We start from the raw sequence: 27920 nt of genomic DNA on the forward strand, positions 1-27920 counted from the left end.
AAACTGCATCTAATAATTTATTCATGAAACTACATGTGAATCTGCGCAAGCTCTGTTTCTGAATTGAGTAGGATGGAAAACTTTGTTAGACGATGCTTTAACATGTTTGAGTAATTGTTATTCAGGTCATTACTTTGCATTTTGAATACACTCCTTCTATTCAAATAATTTGAAAATTGAGTTATTTAAAAGCTTTTTTTTAGTAATGTGTTGTCTTATTTGACTTGAGCAAATTAGTGACACGCTAGATTTGTTAATCATTTTAATAAATGGAATATTTTTTATCCGATTGATCAAATACTATGTCAGCAGTTTTGACTATAGGCTTTGGTAACCTAACTTTGAGCCACCCCTCAAATAGTTTTTCTGGTTAAATTATGCAAGTCTCTCATAAAAAGTGAAAGGTCAGACTATCATTTGACCACAACATCACATAAGTGCTTCTATATTGCATCTTATAACTTGCCTCAACTAGTTGAGTCTACTAATCAAATGGAATTTTCATTTTAAGATGTATCAATGCTTCAGTTTTAGAACTAACTACTGGATAATAATAATAATTACCAAGTGCGGAAAATATTAGGTTTGTAATATCTTTCAAGTTTTTATATAACCTGATCTAAAACTTTTGATGCATAAGTTACTAAATTTGACTTGAACTAACGACAGATCAAAAAGACTTATTCTATTCACTTGCTTCTAAATAGAAGCATGTGAGTTTGAGCTTTGAATTTGATTGTATTTTCAGCCCCATAAGCGAAAATATAGGTTTAATGGAGCATTAGTGGAATGTTTTTGAGGTTTAGCTGTTAGATTTTAAAACAAAAAGCTACAAAAATCTTACATTAACATTATTTGCAGTAATTGAAAATATGAAACGTAAAGTATGCCATTTAATCAAGTGCTCATCTGGGAAAGTATGAAATATTTTATCCTAGTATTAGCTGGTTTACGTTTTCTACTTTTTCAAAAAACATTGTTGTTCGTGATGGTATGAAATTGTAAAAATTGGAAATGTGTACATATAGAATATAGTAAAAAGCTTTTATTTTAATATACTGATTTAGTTCTTCATGTCAAGTAAAGTGTAAATAATGATGCATATCTTGTTTTCACTGTTAAAAACCCTCGGACAAATAATTTTTGTAGCTTTAGATACTAACTTATTCTGATTGCACATTTCACGCAAAAGTAAGCATATCATTTACTATTTACTCATAAAGTCAGGTATAATTGTAGTAAATCTAATAACAAATGTCAATAATGGGAACAAAAAGTAATAACATCACCCGACTTACAATGTGTTACAATGCATGCAATAAATGCATGTGCCTGCTGGTACCATAATTGTACAAAGGCTCCAAGGCATTTCTAGTACATTTCTAAACAAATTCTTCCAGGTGATTGTAATACAGTTTATATGTGTTCACTAGGAATTGTGGCAAGTGTCATAAGTATGGTCCACAGCAAATCTTGATGAGTAAAGTTGATAGGAGAAAAATAGTATTGCCTGGCGTATAAAGGAGTCTCAATACTTGTAGGCACCATCCATGTCAAAAATTTATGAATCTGCTGACGTGAGTACCAGCTAACATATTCTCAGTGAAGATATGTTCAAAAGTCTATTATGCTCTGCATGCATTGTTCCGTTTTACTTTCCAGCAGCTTCTATTTTGTATAATAGTTGCTCAGAGGTTTTCAAATTTTTGCCTAAACTACTAATGATATAAACCATTCGATAATGCGTCTGAATGGCTGCCCCACTTACTGGTTGTTTTCTTTAGCTAGATGTGCTGTAGCGATGGTTTGATATATTCTGTTGATTGGTTTTTAGAGCAACTGTACATTATGCCTCCATCTCAACTCGCTTTCTTTACCATTTTGTTGTTTGTCTTCACATTGCTTGGCTTCAATATTTGCACGCTTTTGAGGGTTTTATAAGTTAATTAAAATCGAGTAAAATGCTAGTAAAGTGCTTACTTTGACTAGTCACTACAGGTGGCTGTTTGTGTCCTTATTTTGCATCTCATGTCGCACATCTTATCTTTTCCTCGTCAACCTGCCTATAACATATAATATTATAGGCAGGTTTATTTTGGCTACATGTATGTAACTTGGAATTGCCAGTAACCGAGTATCATTGTTGTTTATATAAGATACAAGGCTGTATAAACTCAGGCTTCAGGTCTGTGTTCTTTGATAAAGCGCACTAGTAATGCCACCTAAACAGCAGTTATTAGCTGTTCGCTCTCATCACAGGATGCTGATACTAACACGCATGTTTGTCAATTGTCTTCAACTTGCTGCATGTTTAAAATTCTCATCATAACAAATTTTCCAATTTTGTGTGAAGCAGCAACCAAAAAAATTGCTATTTGGTGTATGATATTGTGTGCATAAGTGCAAAATTTTTGAAAGACATGCTATATTGCATGGCATCAAGTAATACAATCTGTATTACTTGATGCCATGTTTTATTATGGTAATGCACTCTGCATGAGGTTTTCAGGTGCATGATAATGGGTATTGCATGATATTATGTAGTGTATGATGTTGCTATGCATTTTGTATTATGTAATATTGTGTATTACATAATTGTATGTATTGCATGGTAATGCGTACTAAAATGTCATAATATTATATAAAAAGGATATTTTAAATCCTTTTTGTAAAATATATTATATATATATATATATTTTACAAGAAGAATGATGGAACAGCTGTTGTTCAGTTATTAGATCGCTGATTAATTAATGATCAGTTAGACAGTGATTTAAGTCATGCAAAGAACATGGTGGTGTTAGGAAGGGTATCCAACCACAATAGCTCCTGTGCTGCATAAGTTCAACGTACACGTATGTAGACCTTCTCAAAACAGTCCAATTGGCTTTCTCACAGGGAACTCATGGACTCTAATCAGTCCATGAGTTTTATATGATTGTTTTACAGTAAAAACAGGTAATGTTGTTTTGTTGAAAGGGATATAATGGTATAGCACTGGAAGAGGTGCAAGTTCACTGGCTAGTTATGCAATCGTGACAATTAGGTGACCTGTATTGTTGGAGTTTTAAACTGATGATATCAGACTGACTTCTTATAATGAATATCTCTATTTGAGCGTGTATGCTACCACCATGTCAAATACACCATCACTTTAATGGGAGCATAACATGTAATCAGCAGAAGCTTTCTCCCATCATCTACTTCAACATAATGAGTCACTCAGTCAAGGTATTCAATCTGCAGCCGGTATACTTATATTTTCAAGCAAAACATTCCAAATTGACCTGGATTTTACCGAAGTATTTTCAATAGACACTGTTTATTTCTAGTCAAATAACACACAGATTTGAAGAGTATCGGGTGACTGAGTATGGTAGTTAACTCTGCTCTATCATAAACCACAGCTTATCTTCAAATGGTTGCAAAGGTTTAAAGTCTTCAAACGATCTGTGCATTTAATTTACTGTTTTATGCTTCAGGATTGTTTTTGAGTTGTAGAGAAATATTTAACCTCAAATATGTGGAAAATTCAAGATACTTAGAGCTAAAACATTTTTGCACTGACATTCTTTTCTCTCTTTTCATATAACTTGATTTCTATTGGCTGTAATCCAGATTGTGGCACAAGTGTATTGATTTGACCATGGTTGAGTTTTAACAGAATTCCACTTAAAGGGAGTATGTAAAACAAATTTATTCCCACTTCGTTTTATCATTTATCAGTTATGATGCTGTAGTATCACCTCTCCCTCATGGTGTTATCTATGTTCCTATTCTAAACAATAGACTTCAAATAGAGTTTACATGCTGTCTCCTTAGCAGTGGTGAGTTGGTTAGTTTGGCTGCCATTTTGCTGTCTCCCATAGCACTTTCTATGTCATTTTTCACGCATTGCTCAATCATCCATAGTAGTTTCATGTTGTTCAGTCATATTCAAAAATACCATCAAGTGTATTTAGTAAGCGACGTGCTAATTATAACAAAATTAGAACTAAAAATCGCACTACTCTCATACCACTTTCACTTCATATTCAGTGGACGGAGGATGTGGATCCGACCGTCTTGATTCCGAAGCTGCTAAAACAGTTTTATGGACTCGGTTGGGTTACTGGCACAGGAGGTGGCATCAGCATCAAATCAGGGTAATTACAATGATGCATCAGTGTATTATACATAGGTGTATTAAAGGCACGAATAACTTTGTTAGCCTCTAACCACTTTGTGAATCTATTAGTTAACATTCCATTGTGTATTGGTAACACCGATGCTGCTGTATCCAGTCACCACCACAACCGTATTGCTCTCCAATGTTTGCAGATCACCGCAAACTTTCTAAATTCACTCATAAACCCACTATTCCTCTTCTGGACATTATTAGGCTGCCTCAAATCGAGATTCATTCATAAAGAATTCCTGAGAAAGTGCAAAAAGGCTGTTATATGTTCTAGTTTTTGGTTGTGGTAGCTTCATCCAGTATCATTGTTTTGAAGTCTGGAGAATAGGCTGAGCCAAAATGTACCATATATACATGTACATTGTTCAGAAGAGATACTTTATATGTGTATTGATTTGACCATTGCTCTAGTTAAGAACATGCTTGCCTTCATGTAGAATGAGCCAAGATTTCTTTCATTGATCACAGTTCTTCATTGATAACTAGTTTTTTATTCTTGCCTTCGCTTTCATATTTACTGAAACTCAAAGCATTGCTTGTAAGCAGATCGTTAGAGTTGGTCCGTCCAGGGATGGTCAGGTTATCTTACTGAACCTTGCCACATACATTCAAAACATTTTTTATTGACACTTACAGATGCGAAATTTAGAAGTTACGAATAATATTGAAATCAGCAAACTCACTCGTGATTTTAGAATTATTCTTTTCACGATGGTAAGACTTTTGTTTGCTGACAACTTGTGTGAGATCCTCTTCTCATAGAAAGTAAAGTAATTTTTGCCTTATTGGGAATTTTTGTTTGATGCGAAAGCTCTTTATTGATGCCAAGTAGCGAAAAACGTGAATAACAAGAAACATCTATGAAGTTATATGTATTAGCAAGTAAAACCCTTTGAAAGTTGTTGTTTTGTAATATAGCCATTAGCCCAACATGATGCTGTAATATAGAAAAACTAATACAGCTAAAGAGTTAATGTTCATATTGATCCATGGGTGGTTTTATGGGTGGTGGTTGTACTTGTAGAAATGATATCTATGTGGCACCCTCTGGTGTTCAAAAGGAGCGGGTGGAGGTAAGTCACATCCTTTCTTTGTGACTGTGAGAAGCATTAGTGTCTGTTATGGCTGATGCTGAAATGTTCAGTTTATTAGATTTACTAATGTGAATCGGGAATTTTATGGAGTGGTTAATGATTGGAGGAGCAGAGATCATACATATAGCAGAGATCAGAGGCTAAAGTAACGTATATAGGTAGTTGCGAGAGTTTAAAGTTATATTGATACATGTCTATACGTAGTTCTACATGTCTATACGTAGTTCTACATGTCTATACATAGTTCTACATGTCTATACGTAGTTCTACGTATCTATACGTAGTTCTACGTGTCTATACGTAGTTCTACGTGTCTATACGTAGTTCTACGTGTCTATACGTAGTTCTACGTGTCTATACGTAGTTCTACGTGTCTATACGTAGTTCTACGTGTCTATACATAGTTCTACATATCTATACGTAGTTCTACATGTCTATACGTAATTCTACATGTCTATACGTAGTTCTATGTGTCTATACATAGTTCTACTTGTCTATATGTAGTTCTACGTGTCTATACATAGTTCTACATGTATATATGTAATTCTACGTGTCTATACGTAGTTTTACGTGTCTATACGTAGTTCTACGTGTCTATACGTAGTTCTACATGTCTATACGTAGTTCTACATGTCTATACGTAGTTCTGCATGTCTATACGTAGTTCTACTTGTCTATACATAGTTCTACATGTCTATACGTAGTTCTACATGTTTATACGTAGTTTTACATGTCTATACGTAGTTCTACATTTCTATACGTAATTCTACGTGTCTATACGTAGTTCTATGTGGCTATATGTAGTTCTACATGTCTGTACATAGTTCTACATGTCTATACATACGTAGTTCTGATTAGCGCCTACTCAACGTGCAAATTTACCAATAGGTGATGTGATGTTTGAGCAGAGTTACATCCAATATATGACGTTCGGAAGTCAAAGTGATGAGCCTTATGACAATTAATAATGAAGTATATGTAGAAATAGGTACAAATAATAGCATAATATATAAACTAAGTTGCTTTAAAACTTTACTGTGTCTAAGTTAACGTAAATTACAGCAGGTGTATTTATTGGTACATTTGTATCCCAGCCAACACCCCACTGTGCTCCCATTCATGCATCACTAAAGCTAACAATATAAACTTACTAAATGCTTTTAATATTATTAATTTATATTTTATAATTATTTAAAATTTAATTTTATAATTGTATACTTATAACATTATAATTTTATATCACACATACCCTTACATGCTACGTGTAATTACCTGCAGTATTCCTTAAGGTATTATCGGAGGTGTATGCATTACAATGTATTCTTATGGGAATGCTAGTTGTAGGGGTAACAAAGACAGTTTTAATAACAAACAGCTTATAAACAGTTTTAGGTAATGTAGTAGTATTTCGTAAGTTCACTAATTAGCCAATCGCAAAATTAGCAAATTGGCTGGTTTGAGTATCTTAAGCTTGTAACTTGAGCTTGTAAGATTGATTACTTTAAAGGTTGACTCGCAACAAAATTCACATTACTGTTATTGGGTATCAAAATATTCATCATGCCTTACTCTGTTGGGTTGTAGGTGCCAAATATGTGGAAATGTGATTACAAGCTCTTAAAAACTCAAAAACGAACAGTTAATCGCAGCCATCGCAAAAACGTTGTAGGTTGGAATCCCTCTCAAAACGGCTCAAGTGTGACGTAGTTGAACATGATGTGCTTCTGTTTACACTTTCATGCAACTTCATTCGTCAAAATATTTTCACCAATATACTTCACGCATTCAATAAAACCATGTCTATTGTCATTACGCGTCTATTTCATCATCATTGTAAGGATGTTGCTTTGAGCACTGATATTTTAAAACTCACCGTAAAAATTTGTTTAATCTGTTAACCTCAGCTCGAAGGAGTGCGTATCATCCTCTGATAAATATGAGGAGCCTGTTGGTCACCTGTGATAGTCGAAAATTTCTGCAGAAATTGTTCGCGCTGTTTGGAAAGAAGTATGGGGTCACATGATCAGATTACAACTAGATGATTAGACCAAGCCGAAACAAAACTTTAAAGTAGCGAGCATCTGCGTGTATATTTGATACGGGCTTTTCTGTAGAACCAAAAGTCTTTGTCATAAACTAGTGCTACGAGACATTTTATATTTAGCCTTTTATTGGCCTTTCGATTCACGTGATAACACCATGTGTCAAAACAATAACCAAAATGTTTGAGAGCATCATCAAAATGAAGAGATTCCAAACTACGGCGTTTTCGTGATGGCTGCGATTAACTGTTTGTTTTTGAGCTTTTAAGAGCTTGTAATTTGTTGCAAGTCAACCTTCAAGGGTGTGTGAATGTGAAGTAATTAGCAACTAATGGCTAGATAAAGTCTGTACTACTACAATGATTACAATGAAAAATCATTGATACTAATGCAATTAACACGAACTGTGAAAACAATAAAAATCATGAATACCGTAAAACCTCTATTTGACCGCCACTATAGGAAATTGTTTGAAAAATAGAGTGCCACCAATTAATTAAACGCCACCTCCATCGGACCACACTTCGACATTCTTTTATCTTTACAAACCCATAATAGCAAGTGATCAGTAAAAAAGTGTCCAAACATGGTACTAGTAATGACTCTGTTACATCAATGACAAATAATTCTTTCGATGCTTCTGTTCATATCAAAGTTGGTTTTCAAACTCCAAAGCTTTGCAGTTTTTTGTTAAAATTTTGTGTGCAACACCATAAAAAAATTTAATAACTGCATCAGGCTAATAGTAGTTCCTTGTTTAATGCGGTCTTGATACTTTGATGTATGTGAAAAACAGTTTACGTTTACATATGAATGACTAGTTTTAGGCTAAAAGTTGTTCTTGGCGCCCATGCGACTGAAAGTTTATCATTATTTGGGCTAAATGCCATGTTTGCAATGAGCAAAAGTTTTGCTCTGCCAAAAATTGTTTGGACGCTAATATTGACTCGCTCAGCTGAGCTGAAGAGGAACTGAAGTCCGAATACACTGTGGAAGGTATTGAACAGCCAGAAGAATATGAAATGGTTTCAAACGAAGGCAAAATTCAGAACTCAACTGGCCGAGAAAATGATGCTAATATTTTTGTTTTAAAAATGTTAATTTTTGCTTCTGCATGTGTTGTAAGTATGGACTATGGTTTGTTTATGTCACCCGTTCTTGAATATATATTTGTAGCATTTGATAGATTATCATTATATAACTTATAAATTTGCAAACTTATAGCATATTATTTGATAGCATCTACGGTAATATAAAGCTTCCAATGGATCGACACTCAACTTCTCTTCTATTGCACATGAAAAGCCAGTTTTGGCTGCAAACTGTAGAAAACAGAGTGATTATGCAAAATTGTTAAATATAGTTATGAAATAAAAATATGCCTTCAAATTTAGAATGAAATGAAAAATTGAAAGCTACAAATTGCAAAGTATGGTACAGGCTACATCATCACAGGTTAATTTCAAGCAATAGATATCGACTGGTAGCGGTGCTTCTCGGCTCTCCAATGCATATTTGTTTAGAGATCTATGACAAGTTGGGGTAAGTTAGCAGCTATATTGTATTTAAAAGGGTCAATATCACTCCGAGCGAATGAGAGTGCAAAATATAGGCGACGTTTGCTTCACCCGTAAAGTAACTACATGTAAATTTGTCTTCCCAAAATTCTGACGAGCTATTTGAAAAATACAACACCAGCCTTTATTTGAACGCCACTTCCATTTGACTGCGGCTATAGGAGAAGGGTTGAAAAATAAAGGGCCAAGCCTTAGTGTTTAATTAATAATAACGATGAGTACATAGAAGTGTTTGTATAAAAAGGTTACTGTTGCAGCAGAAGCTATCCATCAAATTTTGAATACAACTACTGGTGCGTAGGTAAAAAGGAGATATCGGAATTGAATGCATCACAGAAGCAGTGAAGCTCACGAGAGTATCTTGTCTGACTGAATAGAGAAACTGTAAAGACAACTCCTCTTCATAATAACGCAACATTCAACTGTCCATGCGAAAAGTTTTTTTAGTTTTACAAATTTTAGCGATTGACTTTAGGAATAGTTTTGCTAGTAGAACTGGAAATTGAAGGCGTGTAAATTAAAACTGCACATTGAAAATGACAGATTAAAAAAAGTAATGAATATAAGGCTTTCAAAAAAAATTAAAAGAAAACCATGCAAAAGGTAATACTTATTAGTAATAAAAAGTACATGCTTAGCCTGTGACCAGGCATTGCGACTACAAGATAAAGTGGTTATACAATTTTGATATGCTGAATTGATGCAATGCGAGAAAACAATGCTAAACCAATAGATTGTGGATAATGATAGATTAAATATGTAACAATTATAAGAACAGCTTAGCGTAGAGGTTAATTCGCCTGGTTGCAGAACTGGTGGTTTTGAGTTCAAATCCAGCCCGAAGCGGTTTTTCATTCCCTAAACTTTATTGATGTAACTGAACACACAAACGACGGACAAACACTGAGATATATAGATAGAACGAGCTGTGCCTCCCGGCATTGCCCGGGTATTAAAAATCGGCTTATAAACAATGAGGTGATGAGATTTGCTTACTATTTGCTGGCAGGCAACTCTCCAGCAAGTGGCAGGCCATTGCCAAGTGGCCTCGCACATTTCCAATGGAAAATTCTACTAAAATAGTAAGCTTCAAATGCCGGTAGGCAATGACATTGCGTCAGCATTGTTGCCCAGCCTGGCTATTCTAATAATAGCTATAGCCGGAATGCAGACAGACATACAACATATGACACACGGACATACTTTGAGAAATATATAGATGAAAGATAAATAATCATGTCGCATAATTTTATCACTCTACCACAAAGCCTCAGCACTCCCAAACTTACATGCTGGTTCACTTGTCTACTTATGTGTCTCTCAGGTAAATTAGCAAGAAAACCTTCCTTTTACGGATTACGGATCTTTTACTTCATTAATTTAGCTTTTACTTGTAATTTAGGCTTTTACATTTATTTTTTAAATATTTTTGTGTAATATATTTGTTTTAATGCTATAAGCAATTACATTGAGTATTTATCATAGTAGTTTGTGCGCTAAAATAACTTTAACATGTTGCTATTTTATAAGAATATTTACTCCTACTTAGGGCAGTTTTGACATCCGAAGGAAATAATAGAATGAATTCATGTGGTATGTCGAGGTTTAACTGTACTTGCTTTCCTAGGATGAGAACTTTGAAGCATTCAACACTTTGTTACCACATAACAAATTGTTCGACTCACTAACCATAGATGGTTATAACATAGTTGTATCCAATGTGGGAGTGTAGTGGTTCTACAGTTGTGCCTAGTGATACCAATAATGAGTTTCCAATACAATCTGATTGTAGGCCAGTCGTATGACTTGATATTGCTTACATGTTACACTTGTTCATTTGTCTTTGTATCAATATTAATACAGATTCTTTGATTTTTTATATTGTTTGTTTAAGGCGAGTGATTTATTCAAGATCTCTATGTCTGGAGATCTGATCGAAGGACCTCCTGCCAAGAAAAGGTTAAAGCAAAGTCAGTGCACACCTTTATTCCTGAATGCTTATCGTTTGAGAGGTAAGAAAACTCCCTGTATTTGCATTAAGAGTCTACTCTCGTAAAACGTGTGCCCAACCTGTACAATGTTTCTCATAGACTTTCAACTTAGATGATTAATAGAGTTTACACCTATGCGAGGGGTTTATACGACATCAGACAGATGTTGGTAAAACATGCTCGAACGATAACTAACTGAACAGGCTCAACAATTCTTCCAAATAGTAAATTGTTACTGTCTGATTCATGTTTCTCTGACAGCTATTCTCATAAAAAACTTTTAAATTTAAACTTGCACAGTATTCATCAAGTGCAAAGCTGTAGGTTTTTGTGTGCTTGATAGCTTCACTGCTAACCTACCATAGAGTATCATGGACTAATGATAACATATTAAAAAGACTAATGAACTAACAATCTGTCTCGTCATGTTCACTATTTAATGAGAGCCTTTTAGAATTTACGGTTTTCATTCTATCGCTGAGCTTACAATTCTTTTATATTTTTATATAACTTTTCTTATGTAAAATAGTATTTTGTCATTGTAAAACGATTTCAATTGTTAAAAATTGCTATCAAGTCATCGGTAAATGCCTGTGTTAGTTTTATGACCATGTTTTTATCATTTTCTTTATTTGCAGCATTTATACATACATGTATGTCCGTGTCTTTTCAAATTCAAGTTCTTCAGTTTCCTTTCTACTCCGCTTAATGCAGTTGCTATCTGGTGTGATAAGAGTCGTCTTCACATGCATTCTTAAGATATCTTATTTAAAGGCATGGTTAAATATAATTGAGTGTCATGTCTTAATGAAGTAGTTTTGAATAATTGGGTATGTTTACACAGGGTCACAAACTGTTATCATTGTATTTGTGTAGCTGACTACTGCTTAGCTATCTTGAGAAACCTAACACTATGGCCAACGCTATGTTCTAAGGATTTTATTGAAATTCTTTTTAGATGACCTAATGTTCACCACCAAACATTTTTTGATACAAATATTTGTGACAAAATCTCTTTAAGTATTACTAAAACAGCACATGGAGAGTCTACAATTTTCAGCTGCACTAGAAATATGAAAACAGCCTATTTTTGAAATTTTCTGCTATTTAGTCTTGTATATGGGAGCATATTGTATACATCCCTGTATATGGGAGCACAGATAGTAGTACTGTATAAGGCAGACCTGAGGAGGTAAATGTAATATCAGTTTTAATTAATAACAACATTAAATATAAAAAAAGTTGTTACTGTGTAAGTCTGTAAAAATCATGTGTCCAATCTCCTTATTTTTTGATCATGTGTTAATAATTACTGTGCAATGCTAAACACACGCCTCTTTACAAATAGTTCAGGCATATTTTTGTGATTTCTTTGGGTTTACAGCAACAATATTCACAACCATACACAGAAGAAACTTAATTTGGAATTACTAAATACATGTAGTTGTTTCTGGTAATTGGTTGGTAGACATGGTGTATGAAGAGGTCTTATAGAGACAAATATTATTATTGTATTACTATTATCATGCTGGTCAAAGAACAAATTATAACATATTTATTTAGCATTTGAATTTGAGCAGCTTTCGGATATAAACAATCACCAGGTTTTTCCCGCAAGTACAAAGAGTTGTCCGCTTGATTCATAATGTTGGTTGACACGAGTGAGGAAACAATTCCTAATTATGTCGGTCATGCGCGCAATTGCTCACAATGTATTAGCAATTCATGCGTTTAACAGTTGGTTAATTTTGCTAAAAAGCGTTCACCGTATATTCAGTGTTCCTTCTTGATGACTGTGCTAAGGCTTGAAAGCGCAATCGAGGATTACTCTCTTTTTGTTCATCACATGACATAATTATCTCGCCTCATAAGAATATCTTTGTTCTTCCTAATACTACATTTTATGTTGACTGAAATTCTACAAGTTGAGTTTTGTCAACTCTTTTTTTATTGGAATGATTTTTTGCGATTGATAACAGTACAATTTCGTGTTCCGGTACCACTCGAAATTTTTTTTATAGAAATCAACTGTTCAAGAAATTATTCTTAAAGGTTGACTTGCAACAAAATTCACATTACAGTTATTTGGTATCAAAAGATTCACTATGTCTTACTCCATTGTTTTACAGGTGCCAAATATGTGGAAATGTCATTACAAGCTCTTAAAAGCTCAAAAACGAAAAGCCGCCGTAGATTGGAATCCGTTTATTTCTCTGAAGTAGTCATGACAGTTTGGTTATTGTCTTGTCACGTGATGTTCTCATGTGAATTGAAAGGCCAATAAAAAGCTCAATATAAACTTATCGTAGCACTAGTTTATGACAAACACTTCGGGTTTTACCGAAGACCTTGTATCAAATATAGATGCTCGCTACTTAACAGTTTTGTTTCGGCTTGAACTAATCGTCAAGTCGTAATCTGATCATGTGACCCAATACTTCGCAAATAATTTTTGCAGCACTTTTCGATTATCACGAGTGACCAACAGGCTCGTCATGATTATCAGACAATGACATGTACTCCTTTGAGGTGAAGTTAAAAAATTAAATGAATCTTTACGGTAAGTTATAAGATATCAGTGCTAAAAGTGACAGCATTACAATGACGATAAAATAGACGCGTAAGAACAATAGACATGGTTTTATTGATTGCATGAAGTATATTTGTGAAATTATTTCGACGAATAAGGTTGCATGAAAGTGTAAACAGAAACCATCTACCACAGCTACGTCATATTTGAGCCGTTTTGAAAAGAGAATCCAAACTACGGCGGTCTCGCGTGGCTGCGATTAACTGTTCGTTTTTGAGCTTTTAAGAGTTTGTAATCACATTCCCACATATTTTGCACCTACAACACAACAGAGTAAGACATGGTGAATCGTTTGATATCAAATAATTGTAATGTGAATTTTGTTGCAAGTCAACCGTTAAAGTATTACCGCTGTTGAACTATAAGAAATATGGTGGCCGTACCCTAGTTATTATGACATCATATTTCTCCAATTACTGTAAAACTCACCTAATAATGTTTTATAGTAGTTCTTCAAAGAAGTTATACTTTACAGCATGTAAGCTAGGACAACTCCTTGTTTTATAATTTATTGTATAATTTAGTGGCTTAACATCTTATAAAAAACTCTAAAGACAGTGATGACAACATGATGAAAGACAATTCTTTCATCATGTTGGTTTGCTGTTTTTGTTAGCAGTGGCAACAACCATCTTTAAGATGGGAGGGCTATAGCCTTTTTCAAGGATAAACAAGATTTTTTCGCTCTTGATTCCAAAATTGAATGATTTACATCAGGGCGGCCTTACCAGCAACAATAAATATTCAAATTGAAACGTGGTGGTTGCTTCTCAATCACTTACACGAACTGCGCAAATCATATCAGTTGTTGAGCCTTAGGACCTGAAGTCACATTGGGACTCAGGATAGTCTGCCAGTTGCTGAAGGAGACTGAGGATTTTTGCAAAAACTTTCTTGGTGATTGTTAAAGAGAAATACCACAGTAGTTGTTGCAATCCCCTCTTCCACCTTTGTTCTTTTAGAGTTATTTTCGCATCATTAGTCTTGAAGAACAGATTTAGAAGACCAGCAGATGCTGATGAGAAGGAATAAATTGTTCCATATCTGCTTATAACAGCTCTGCTTGAATTTCATCATTGCCTGCCGCTTTATCTGACCAACTTGACTGTCCTGATTATTTCCTTATAGATTAAATATTGAGCAATTAAAAGTGTTTAACTCATGCACTACGATAAGCCCCCTCTGGGGCTTACGGTCTGTTCAATTAAGGCAGAGAGCCCCTCACCAGGGCTTCTTACATTGTGTGGTGTGGTTCTCTTTATTGTGGACACAAGTAGATGGATTTAGATTTTCTTGGCTCAAATGCTTAGTGTGGAGACGATTTTAGCCTGCTTTCATGTAAAACGGCCAGTAAATTATATCGATAAGCATTAGATAGCGTTTCTAATCCTTTCACGGCCAACATAAACCATGTAGGATTCTCAACATCTATCCGAACAAAAGCTCTACTGTAAAACTCGCTCATGGAGAGTATACGAATTTTCTCACATTTGGTCAACACATGCTTTGCATGGCCTGGCAAGACAAAAAGGCTAAAAATTACTGTACTGTGGCCAGCACGAAGCACACCGCTGAACTAGGAGAGCTGAAGCAAAAATGAGGGCTTGTGATGACACCCCCATGATTGAAGCATTTAACAAATTTTTGAATAGTTGCCACCGCTTAGATCAAGACCAGTTACTATTCTCAGTTTTCGCGTAACACTGTGAAATGGTGGACGAGGATGGTTATGTGGATTTTGGAAGTGAATTCGTACACCTGTATGTGCTGAGTTACCCAGATAGGATGCCACTTCTGACCTTCAAACGCATTCTGATAGATCAAGTGGGCTTAGAAGCAGTCGCTAGGGGTGACCCAAAAAGCTCAGAATGAAAAGTAAAAGGCCATCTCTGAACCTAGTCGTTGAATGTTTCTTAAATCAGCAGCACCTATCTACTAAATCACCAGTTTACTAAAAAATCAGTTCAGTAATGCACCACTACTGCAAAGTGTGCAGCCCTTCTAATAACCTATGTCCAACCATTTCAAATGCAAGCACTGGGACTGCTACCTGCACCCGATGAACTGCTTTGTGCAGTGCCACACTGCTGAGAACAATTAACTCATACCATACCATCCTAAACAGATCTGCTACAATTAAAGAACATGAAAAATTCATTTCTATTGTAATTGAACTGATAGCCTTTGTATAAAGTTCTTGGTTTCAGTAATAATGGCGCTTTAAAATACGAGTTATCAAGGTATTGCGACTATTGATTAAAATGTGAATATTGTACATGTATCTCCTAAACTACATGAGCTAGCAAGATAATTTTTGAGAGTATTATTTATAGGTTTTGATACAAAATAATACTGGATTTAAATGTGTCTTATAATATGCTTTTTGTCTAAAATGAAGTAAACTTGGAATATGCTGGCTGATTTTTGAAGTCGATATTCTACTAGTGGCGTTTGTTTTTGGTTTGTTTCCTCTAAGAGTCAAACCACTGACAGACTTATATCACTGAAAAGAGAATATTCTGCTGGTCATTTTCCTGTTTTGATTATGGCAGATTGAATGCATAATAAGGATTTTATACACAATTTTGTGAACAGCAGTTTGAATAGCTTTTGTTGATGCTAATTAATTATGGCCAAACTAAAAATTAATTATGTAGTAAATGAGTTAATTGATATCATTTAACTCCACATTTCTGCCATGGTTTATTTATTTGTAAAAGTGAGCTCTATGCTTGCTCACAGCACCTGCTGCTCACACTGTGATACATTTGATGGCATAATACACATAGGTTTATAGGAAGTGATGAGTATTGGAAAAGGATTTTTTGAAACCCCACATTGTAATGATGATAATGCTGAAGAAATATCTCTGGTCTAATAATTTTGCAGGTCATAGCGCTGTATAGTCAGTAATGGATAGCCATGATTCTAAGGCCATTGCTATTTGAGGTGCAGAGTGGTAATATATCGCTGTTTCAAGACTATTGTTAATTCAGGTCCAGGGACTATGATGCTCAGCCACTTGAGGCTGTCGCAATCTCAGATGTGGAAGAGGTGATGTACAGACACTCTAAAGCCTGGTTCCCATATCGATTGCGAGACACCGGCGGTAATATCGCGCAGCAAAACGCTTGCGACGCTAGGCGGCTTATGTTCACATAAAGCTGCATCGCTAATAACGGCATAAAAATGTTCATAAAATGTGCAAATGTTCACTTGCCATGCCGTTTCGATAATGCTGACCTCCACTCGTACAGTGCATTTCAGGAAGGTTTTGGCTGCGGCACTTCGCGAAATTTGAATAACGCTAAATTCTTGTGTTGCCGCTTGTCCCCAATGCTTAGGTTCCCATTTCACAGCTAATAGCCTGCGGTGCTGTCGCCGGTGCTTTGCGACGTATATGGGAACCAGGCTTTAGGTTACTGTTGTTCAGATGCAGTGATCGACAGTGACTCCAAGGCAATTGCTGTATCAAGTGCAGGGGTGGTGATAAATGCTGTTGGTAGTTAATCAAGGGGTGGTTAATGCTATTGCTTGTGTTGGATGTAAGAGCGGTGATGTGTTTTCACCCCAAGGCTAAGGCTGTTTTAGGTGGAGGGGCTATATTAGACAGCTACTCAAATGCTATAGCTAACTTGATGCAGGGTTTGTGAAATCGCTCCACCAAGGCTACTGCTGTTTCAGGTGCAGGGGCAGTAATACATACCCACTCCAAAGCTGCTCTTCTTGCAACAATCCTCTATCCTGGTAGAGAATTTACTATTCGCTATCAGGAGATGATAAAAGGTATACGCAGAGACACTAATGGTAGGTTGTTGGTAGGCATGCAGTGCTATTTATTGAAGGATAATTTTAGATTTTGAACATTGTCACATTCCCTAAATATACTCCTCTCCGGTATGCATGAAAAATCTTTGCCATTGACTTGGAATGATTTAAGAAATAATTGTTGCGTATGTGGATTATAAATTCAGAGTTGTCCTCTACATCCTGCATTTATTAAGAAATAATTGAGTCATTACTCTGCTGGATAGAGGAAGACCGATGGATAAATCCCATAACAAATTTTAGCATTTACCAACACATGTGTTGTATAACTAGCCGAAGTTTATCGTTGTTTATTAACAAACTGTGGCTATTGTTAATGAAGGGATGAAAAGCTCAGGCTGCTGTTTTCAATGATGAATGACAACAGCAAACTATCTCTCAATCTGACCTTTACAACGCCATTCCAGTGTGGCGTTGCGCATCCATATTATTGCTAAAGTATTCCCTTTTGCCACCTATGTATCTAAAAATTGCCCTACAAGGTAACGAGACAGAACTTATTTGCAAATTTAGTTTTAAAAATAATATTTGGCTTAGTCACTGATTTTTTTCTAGTTTCCACCTGTCAAAACTGTTATCGATAATATTATACCGTTTTGAGAACTGAGCATTGAAACTTTATAAATGGTGACCCATAAGTACAAAATACAAAAGTGAACAAATACGAAATGCCTTTTCAACTATAACAATTGTCAATCAGTGATTTCTGTTATCAAATGGAAATTTGATAACATTAATTTTGTTCTCTTGCATTAGGCTGGTACAACTACGTGAGGATCACTCTTTGTAACTGTAGGATGAATTATTAAGGATTATACAATAAATTTGGTTTCAAACAACTGCTGTGTTTAATCTTGACCTGATACAGTTGTGGCTACATTTAATTAGTTAAATGTATATATTTCCTGTATTAAGGCGCTTATTATGTAAATGAGAAACTATTCTGATATATGAAAAGACAACTTCTCATACATTTGTTCATAGATTTAGTTATCTTATCCACTGTAAAAATGAATATGACATACTTCTTTTTTAATATTACAAACAATAATAGAACTGCGATGTATGGATGGCAATTAATCTAGCCTTTTCTACTTTCCAAGGCAAAAACCTGAGATATGATGAACTCTTAGCGGTGCCTATCATAGAAAACACTTGTAATGAGAATGAACTCGAGGAAGCCATGGCAGCAGCTATGGAAGATTATCCAGAGTGCCCTGCTGTGCTTGTCCGACGACATGGAATCTATGTTTGGGGACCTACTTGGCAAAAAGCCAAAATAATGTAAGGATAGATATTTTAATGGAGATACTAAATTGCAACCAATTGGTTTTCCCAAACTCTGCAGCATAAAATCATGGACTTTCATCTAATTGTAACTGTTTGACACTGACAATAAGATATTGACAAAGATTAGATTTTATAGCTTAACAACTGTTAATGCTCGTTTTATAGCTTCTTTCTCTCCATGAATGTGTGAAGCATGCCTGAATAGCATCAACATTATTTTCTATTTATGGAAACAAGTTTATCAGCTTTAACAGCCCCTTTTGCCATTTACATTTTTGCTCCGAGGCTGATAGCCATCTTTTACTGCCAACCAGAAAAATAGCCAACAGCCAGCATGGTATTGTTTGAAACGCAACCGAAAAAGGCTTTCAGTTTGAAGTCATTAAAATGCGCTGTTGTTTTGGAAGAGAAATTGTGGCAGCAAGCGTTAGTGTGGAACTTGGTTAAGAAGATAAATACTGATTGCAGGTGTGAGTGTTTAGACTACCTATTTGAGGTAGCTGCTGACATGAAGCGACTTGGCATTGACCCATGCGCGGCACCAGATTTACCAAAAGACGGTTACCTTTCCGCAGAACATAAGCCTGTTCAATCCCCCTAATTGTGGTCACTGGATGGCTGTAAGACCGTGTAACTGCTGTGCTGGCTTGATATGCGATTTGGTCATGTGTATGTATATCTTCTTTGTATGTATATCCTTTGTATGTCTGTCTTATGGTCGGCATGCATTATGGTCGGCATGCATTATGGTCGGCATGCATTATGGTCATGCAGTGCATGGTTTTGTTCTGCATGCAATGTCTGCATGAGAGGTGCATTGGATTTGCCAACTATTGTATGCAAATTTTCTTCTCTGAACTTGCAGCTGACATAATATGGTAATTTTGTATACCACATCCATCAATTTCAGACTCACAGGTTAAAAAATTTATAATGTCAAGTAATATTAACGAATATCATGTATATATTTGTAAATCATTTACTCTCCCATTTATCAATGCTATTGAATAAAGCCTCAGCAATATGGATATTTTTCCTTTATTTTCGTGTGATAATGGTTGCTATGCTAAACAGACAGAGCAAAGTATGATTTATTTTTTGATATTCTCATAGCTAACCCTCGTCAACCCACCCTCAAGACACCTGGCGCGATACAAAACACACTACTTGTCAGAAAATTAAATGTGTCGGCATATGCAACAAGAGTGACAAGCACATCACAGTAAATCATGTGAGAAGAGCGAGTAGTTCACTAGACTGGCTACCTTCAGAGATAATTGCCTTGTGTTTAGAGATCTCAGCTATGAGTGAGCGCTTGGCCTCATCCTTACTCCCATTGATCATGCTGAAATATGAGACAATGGGTGATTATCGTTGGTCAGTATACAGTGACACAGCATGCAAGTGCCCATCAAGAGGGCGTCTCTATCTTTCCAATAACAGTTGAAGACATTTACATAATCATTACGAAGAACAACAAGAGAAAAAGATTGTTGGTTTTGGAAGGATAATCATCTTGTTCACCTCGCTATAAAAATCTGGTGAAGTTGGGCATCATTTAGATGAAAACCTGTTATAACTCTGCTACCTATGGAACTTCTACATTACAGGTGTTAGAGTTAACGAATTCACCCAAAAATTTGCTGCGAGGGGCTAAGCATTTTAGTTAACATTTTTAACTTGTAACTGGCTATGAAATGTTAGGGTCATCAATTTTTTCCTTTTGGTTATGATACATGAAAAGTAATAATCTATTCAATGGTTAAAACATATTTCTTCAGCACAAGCTAATGAAATTCTTTAACAGCGGGCCTTATATAATGATATTTCTGATATGAATTCTGTGTAACTTGGAATCTTCCTTTCGCTTGGAAACAAGTGCTCACCCAATCCTACGATTCTATTTGCACTAATAATTCTATTACTAGCAACCAAATTTTATTATTTTTTTACACAAAACTTTGGCTTGAAGTTCTAGGACAAAAACCAGCTTTGAAGACAAAAACCTGAGCATATATCCATTAGCAAAGAGTATTTGGCAAAGATGGTGCTGTAAAAGAGTTAATGCAAATGCATGCATCATATGGGGAGCACTAGTTGTGAATGAAAGAGCTCATCTTCACAGAGGTATTCATGTTTATATATTTACATTTTTACCACAATTATGGTTAGCTGCATGCATAACTATTCAACTATATGGACCTCATCAGACCAGCCTGGGAAAGCTGGATATAAACTGATGCAAATCCGATGTATCATTCTGACATGCAATCTAATTATTTGCCAAACTCACTGATAAAATGAAACAAAAATTCAAAACATTGTGAAGATGCAGTTGACTAAACACCAAATGAGAATCTAGCCAAAGTTATCTTCAATGTTACCGAATATTCACTTATATTATTCACTTATTCACCGGACCATGTCACTTATTGCTTCTCATTGTTTAATAAAATAAGTTATTTATGTTTTGTATCATCTACTATTAATTGTAATGTCAAAATACAATGCTGACATTTGAAGCGCTAAAGAAAAGATTTGCGGTCAGAAAAATGAAAAACAAGCAGAAAGCTTGTTGAAGATTATGCAGAAAATAGCGAAGGGATTTGAGAATATAAAATGTAGCACGTGTTTTCACCGTAACACAACACGATCAAATTCAGGGGTTTGATAACTACAACAGAAAATTTAAACTCGACCGAATAATAACTATAAAACCATTTCGGCTATCATTGGTGGATAACTTTGGCTAAATCCTCTGAAAGTAGCTTGATTTCCTTACATTGATATAAAATGGCAGCCATTTTCACTCTGCATATATGATCGCCATATGCTTGGTTTGATTGCATCTGTGAATATTTGCACGACTGTATCTGCAAAAGTTAAACACAATGAAACACAATTTTATGCACAATCACAACACATTAGCCACATTCAAACCAGTAATAGCACTATAAAAAGTGGTTACAAGGAGCCATCAATGTCAAAATGTCCAACAAAGGGCTGTTAAACAAATCTTTTTGGATATTGTGCTCCAGGCCGTTTCAACCTGAAAAATCATGCATGGCTGATTGTGTCATCACTATTTTGTACAGCGCTGTATCGTTGTATCTATATCATGACCTTTTTCTTATCTCCCTCTTCCGTATCATCGAGGTTACACCTCAGTTAACCTATTTTTAAACAATGTGGCAATCAAAAACCTTTTTTATTGATAATTATATTCCGTTTCTTACGCATAATTTAATATTTTACATTTAGTCTTTTCACAAAAATAAAACTAAGTTATATTCGTTTTAGTGCTATATTATGTAATTACCTAAAATATTTATAGTCTTATTAGTATTTATAGTATATAATATATTTATATATTTATATGAGATATTTATTTTAAGACTCGACAAAAATACAAAGTTTGCTTATAAACTTATTTGCTTCAACATACGAGTTTCAAAAAATGAAGCGAGTGACAAATAACTTCGTATATTTCGAGGTCTGACTGGTCTACTACTACCTACGCCTGTTTCGCCTTCTTAAATGTCTGTATTTCAATTGTTTAGTTCTTACAGACATATTTTCAGTAGCAAAATCAGTGACTTGTTCTTGCAACATTCCAAACCGACTAACTTTAATAAAATATATTAGTAGCGGTTAGCAACTGTTAAGAAAACAGCAATAAAACACTACTTTTTTATACAAAGAGTTGCTTGCTCTTTTTTGATGTTTAGTTAATGTGAAAGATAAGATGATTCTTTGTTTCACAGCTCTTTATATAGAGTATACATGTACAGTACATGCCCCTGTAACATTAACCTTTTTTATGTAAATCCACAGACGAAAGAATTTATTTCAAGTTTTTGCTTTGTATTATGTGAGAAACTTCATATAATGCAAGTGTCAAGTTGGTGCAAGTTCTCAAATTAAAGCATAGTGTCAAGTTGGTGCAAGTTCTCAAATTAATGCATAGTGTCAAGTTGGTGCAAGTTCTCAAATTCAATTTGAATAATCAGATCTATTATTTTTTTTACATCATTTTAGGCATTATAGTATATGTTCTTTTTATTGCAACATAAATCTTACTGTGAAGGAGAAAGTGAAAAACAGTTTAAATTGACATTGAAGGTATGTACTCCCTTTAACCCTTTGGCAGGGGAAACGACCGAAATGTCGTTTACCGGTTGCCTGGGGAAACGACATTTATGTTTATTTCCATAGACGTTTATAAAGCTGTCGCCTAGTAACGTTAAACAAAGGATATGAACACTAATAAGTTTTAAATATCATCAACAAGATATCGGTCAATGATTTAAAATATGAAACGATTATCTGAGAGGCGTTGCTTTGTGCTAAAAGCTAAACAAATCGTGATTCCTTGGAAAAGAATAAAAGTTGGAAAAACCAGTCAACATCGGCTCGACTTTCAAAACGGTAAAATAAAAGATTATTTGATCCTGCGATCGTTAGTGATTTTTTGTCTGATCAGAATAAAAATATTTCAAATGATAGAGGTGATGTAAACTTTTTGGACTTTTAATATACTTGGAATATACAGAGAAAACGATCGTTATGGTGGCTCGCACGGCTACGTTATAGCGTTTGACTCTACCGAAAAAAATGCTTCTAAGCATTTCATACAGGGACAATCGCATGGTCAAAGGGTTAATTTAACGCGAAATTACTGCAAGAATGAAACCTAAACACTTTGTATAACATGACATCTTTGGCATTATAAACATTCTTGAAACGGGTTATTTACTTACAATGTAGGAGCGTCTACTGTATCTGAATTTACAAGTACAGTTGATGCTCCTACAACGTAAATAATCCATTCCAGGAACGTTTACGTTGTAGGGATTTTACGTTATACAAACAATAAAATACAAGTAAATTGCCTAATCAGTTCCAAGATCTTCCCAAACCTTTGGCCAGACAGAAAGAAAAAACTAGACTTGATTTTTTAATTTGTTGGCTGTATCGTAACTGTACTATTATTGGTTTGCATTGACAACTCGCATTCTTTTTCTGATTAATTTTAATGGTTTTTTTAGACTACGATTGCGGTAATTTTGCAATAAGTTGATAGGAATGCACATATTTGATGTCCATTTACAACGATTTGTTCATTTTTTTAGACAGCAATTCAGTCTATTCTGAAAAGTAAAACTAATAACAAATATTTCACATGTCTACAATAAAGCAAAACAAAAAATATACTTTACTAGATAAATACTATAATAAGAGCGGTATCTACCTGTTCGTCGTCTATCAGTATCAAGGGGTCAAGGTTAGGATAAAAGATAACTTTCGGTAATACTTCTAACTCTAAACATTCAAATTTAAGTATTTATTAATAATTGCGCAGCCAACTATTTTTTGTTTTGTCGACACATCTGCCGATCTATCATGACGAACTAAAATGTCATGGAAGTTGTATATAATAGATATAATGCTATGCGTACATCATTTTTTCTTACAAATGCAGCGAGATATGTTACCAATCAAATCGAATTTGAGAAGTTGCCCCTATTTGACACTTGACGTTATATAGAATTTCCTAAGTAATGGTAACAGGAGTGTCTACTGTATATAAAAATGAAGCAAAAACTGCATAAATCTTTATCAGGATTTTTATCTCTTTATCTTTAAATTTCTGGAATTTACACTATAAGAGTGTCTACATTATAAGTTTGCTAAAAGAAGCATTCAGTTAGAAGGTTGCGTGTTTTTGGGCCAAAATGGATACCTCTTCATTTAATTATTGCTCTAGCTATGGAGCTCTTTTTGACACAACATTTTGCTAAAAATACTACATCTTCAAATTATCCATGACATTAAAGATAAACTTACACAAAATTTTAGTAGATTTCATCAGAATGTATCGGTATTTTTCTTTCGTTTGCAATTTTTTTTTGAAATTTGAGATGATCAGACTGCCAGAATGTTTAATGATTCAAATTGCCAAAACCAGATCACGGTTAAAACGCTAAGAAAAATACGTGTAAAATGACATCACGAGTTGATGTTTCTTTAGATGATATCGACTTCCGCGTTCAAGTTGCAGCGTTATGCGTCTCTATTTTATTCTTTGCAACTACAGACGTAATAATCACACATTCGCTTGATCTATGCGCTTAACCAGGATCAAGTTTCGTCAGTTTTAATCTTGAAACATCCTGGAAGTCAAATCACCTCAAACATTAAAAGCAATCGCAAATGATAAAAAATAGCGATACTTCCTAAAAAGATTTTTGCGCGCAAGTTCATTTTTAAATCACAGTGATTTAAAAAATTGTTCAACCATTTCTCTTAAATAAGGCAACAACTGTTAAACGGATCCATTATTTTGAATTGACACTCACTCAATATTCATCATTTTGTCTGCCTCGCAAAACAGCCAAGTCGACAATAAAGCCGGCTTCATCTACTTTAGTCTACTTAAAAACATTCAACCTAGCCAGAGTAGTGAATTAAGGCAATGAAGACCTACCTGACCTACCGACATGACCTACATGGGAGCACAAGTAGAATAATTTGAAGGCAGCCTATATGAACTTTGACCTATGGCTGTTATACATACTCTCACTCTGCAGAAGTTTCCTAATGGTGAACCTCAGAGACTTATCATTCAAGGGATGGCCTATAGACTTCTCTGTGTACGGCTGGTTGTAGAGCGCTGCGATAGATCGCACTAAATGGTCTTTGCTGCCGGCAGCGTGAGTGAGGATAACAAACAGCAACACCTTGAGCTTGTTGTCGGCGAGAAGTGTGTCTAAGTTATCAGCAGCGTAAGAGATGGCAGCTGGTGATATCTGTTAATAAATTCAACTCCATGTATAACTGAATACACTCCGTTAAAAAATGTCCTCAAAAGTTAACTTACAGCATTTTAAGATGACGTATCTACTTACACCAATATAATCATGTTTCATTTTCCACCAATGATCTCAATGTTAGAAGAACCAAAAACCAGCTTTAGAGACAAAAACACTCGTGATGCAAGCTTCAAGTTGTGACACAAGACGATCATTTTCTTCAACAAAACACAGACTTACGGGTTACAATGTCGATGATCAACCAAGATGTGAATGTGAGACAAAAACATTTCTGTTGGCCACTATTCTTATACATTTTCCCGTCAAGTCGTCACGTTAAAGTGTTTTGGTTACCCAACATGGCAGATAATTATAGCATAAGGTCGAAATATATGCTACAATTACTGGAAAAGGATTTATATGCAAAACATTAAATTCCGAGCAGCGGTTACAAAATTAAACCAATCGGCTTGTGGGTAAATCTTGGGGTACATCTTGTGGAGTGAGCTAGCGAGAAATTCTTCCTTCACACAAATGAAAAAAATAGTCCATGAAAATTAACTACTTTCTGAAATCATGTTTAAAACCCATTAACGCACACTTTGCTTTCAGAAACAAGGGTTCTGAAAAGACAGTTTTTAGATATTCTAGCTTAAAAAAGAAGCGACTTTAATATGTAATTACATAGTTAATATAGTTAATTTTATTTTAGTTAATAAATAATAGTTAATTTTAATATTTGAATCGAGCTTTAGTTTGTCACAATTAACTCTACTACACCTAAAATTTATAAGTTCATATACGAGTGTATACACGAGTATATATACACAAGTGTATATATGAATTATATATATACACGAGTGTATATATGAATTATATATGAGTGTACGTATGAGTGTACGTATGAGTGCATGCATGACTATATAGTAGCACCAAGCATATTGCATGAACTGAGAAGTCACGCTATTTTACATGTATCAGAACATATTGATGCATGTACACTCAATAAAATATTTTATTTGGGTTTAAAGAACTATATAATGCTAATGTACTAATCAACAATAAACACTTATATATGCTAAGTTGTGAGCGAAACATATTCAGTTAAAAATGATTACGAATACACAAAATTCACCTCAAAACCTGTCATAGCTTTAGCCTGAATTACTACTAACACTCGGTAGTTAAGAGAAACCGGTCATAGAAAAGGCCTAGAAACACGGGCATGAAATTCGTAATGGCACTATTTCGTGTTGTGTAGAAATGTGACTATGGTGAAAGTGTAGTTACTGTAATTACAGTTTTTCACATTCCAATCTGGCCAATAGAGAGCAATCGGACTATAAAGATGAGTATTATTTTGTACCAACAGTTCCTCTACTGCATGTACCGGAAACAAAATTAAACTTTCCACATTTACTTAATTTAATAAAAAAAGTCTTGCAACACGAACAGGAAAAACATGAGTATCAACCTAGCAATAAAATGCTAGGCGAGTAGAGGTGGAACGAGACAGGTTTTTTAAGTTCGAGACTCAACTCCAGACACTGTCTGGTAAAAATTCGAGACTCGAGACAGTAAAATAATGAGCTTTGGTGATGATTTCACTACACAAGGACTAGCGTACTTGATATATAAAATTGATAAACCTATTTTTAAATTGAATTTTCACCTGTTGTAAACGATTTAAATACAACATTTTAATAGCGATATGCATGTATTTTTTGTAAACAAAATTGACACAAACAGCTCTAAAATAGCGAAGTTATCTATTTCTAATAATTTTGAGCTTGATTGATAATAACTACCAATTTAATGATAATTTACCATCTATTGAATAGGTTTTGCTTTTTAATGTAATGAAACCGATAGTCGAAATCTACAAAGAGCACCGCAACTAAAAGAACATACGATAACACCTTCATTTTTATTGTTTCATTTATGTTAAGTTTTGTTTGTGTATTAACTGTAGTATGTGAATTATATTTAAATTGTACTCACGAAATTATATGAATTACTGTACATATTCTTATACTGAACTAACGATAATGTCATTGTTACCCGAACACGGACTATGGTCGACACGGCCTTTAGTTCGTTTCTCCGTGTCCGGGCAAGTTTTACCCGCAATTGGTAGTATATAAAAGAGGCCCGAGTTCATGAAGGGCAGTTGGTGTTTGGACACGATACGATAAAATACAGACATTTTACCCGCAACAGTCTTATTTATTAAATCGGATTAACCGGAGGGTAATTGGATACGACCCGGGTATCTGGCTCAATGACACAGAACCGGACTACAATATATTAACAAGACAGTTGCCCGCAATCCATTACAATATATGGAGTTGTTGTTACCGCGAGAAGCCATGTTTTAACAGCCGTGCGCAGGCGCTTTAGTTCTATTTCCTGTATCGAGTTTGGCAATAGTTAGGTCGAGACCGATACGAGACAGGTCGATACTCGAGATGTCTCGTGTCTCGTTCCGTCTCAATAAGCGAGTGTTTGTAGCCGCAAGT

General features: G+C 34.9%; 2 protein-coding genes across 2 annotated transcripts in view; one reads left to right on the forward strand and one right to left on the reverse strand.

The window, feature by feature from the left end:
- The first annotated feature begins 1475 nt into the window (after positions 1-1475).
- LOC137386088 (methylthioribulose-1-phosphate dehydratase-like) lies at positions 1476-19319 on the forward strand. The gene is made up of 7 exons (XM_068072768.1): positions 1476-1577; positions 4039-4145; positions 5202-5250; positions 10785-10902; positions 17156-17278; positions 18403-18583; positions 19058-19319. The coding sequence occupies exons 1-7, from the start codon at positions 1551-1553 to the stop codon at positions 19188-19190; spliced, it is 738 nt and encodes a 245-aa protein (XP_067928869.1). The 5' UTR covers positions 1476-1550; the 3' UTR covers positions 19191-19319.
- A 345-nt stretch (positions 19320-19664) lies between these two features.
- LOC137386089 (pumilio homolog 3-like) overlaps positions 19665-27920 on the reverse strand; it is a 31190-nt gene continuing 22934 nt past the window's right edge. The window contains exons 8-10 of the mRNA XM_068072769.1: positions 25167-25398; positions 21372-21462; positions 19665-19934 (exon numbers count right to left, since the gene is read on the reverse strand). Coding sequence (XP_067928870.1) covers positions 19817-19934; positions 21372-21462; positions 25167-25398 — 441 coding nt within the window. The 3' untranslated portion in view covers positions 19665-19816. The remainder of the gene's footprint in view (positions 19935-21371; positions 21463-25166; positions 25399-27920) is intronic.

This window comes from Watersipora subatra, chromosome 1 (assembly GCF_963576615.1).
Source record: "Watersipora subatra chromosome 1, tzWatSuba1.1, whole genome shotgun sequence".
Classification (NCBI taxonomy): Eukaryota; Metazoa; Bryozoa; class Gymnolaemata; order Cheilostomatida; family Watersiporidae; genus Watersipora; species Watersipora subatra.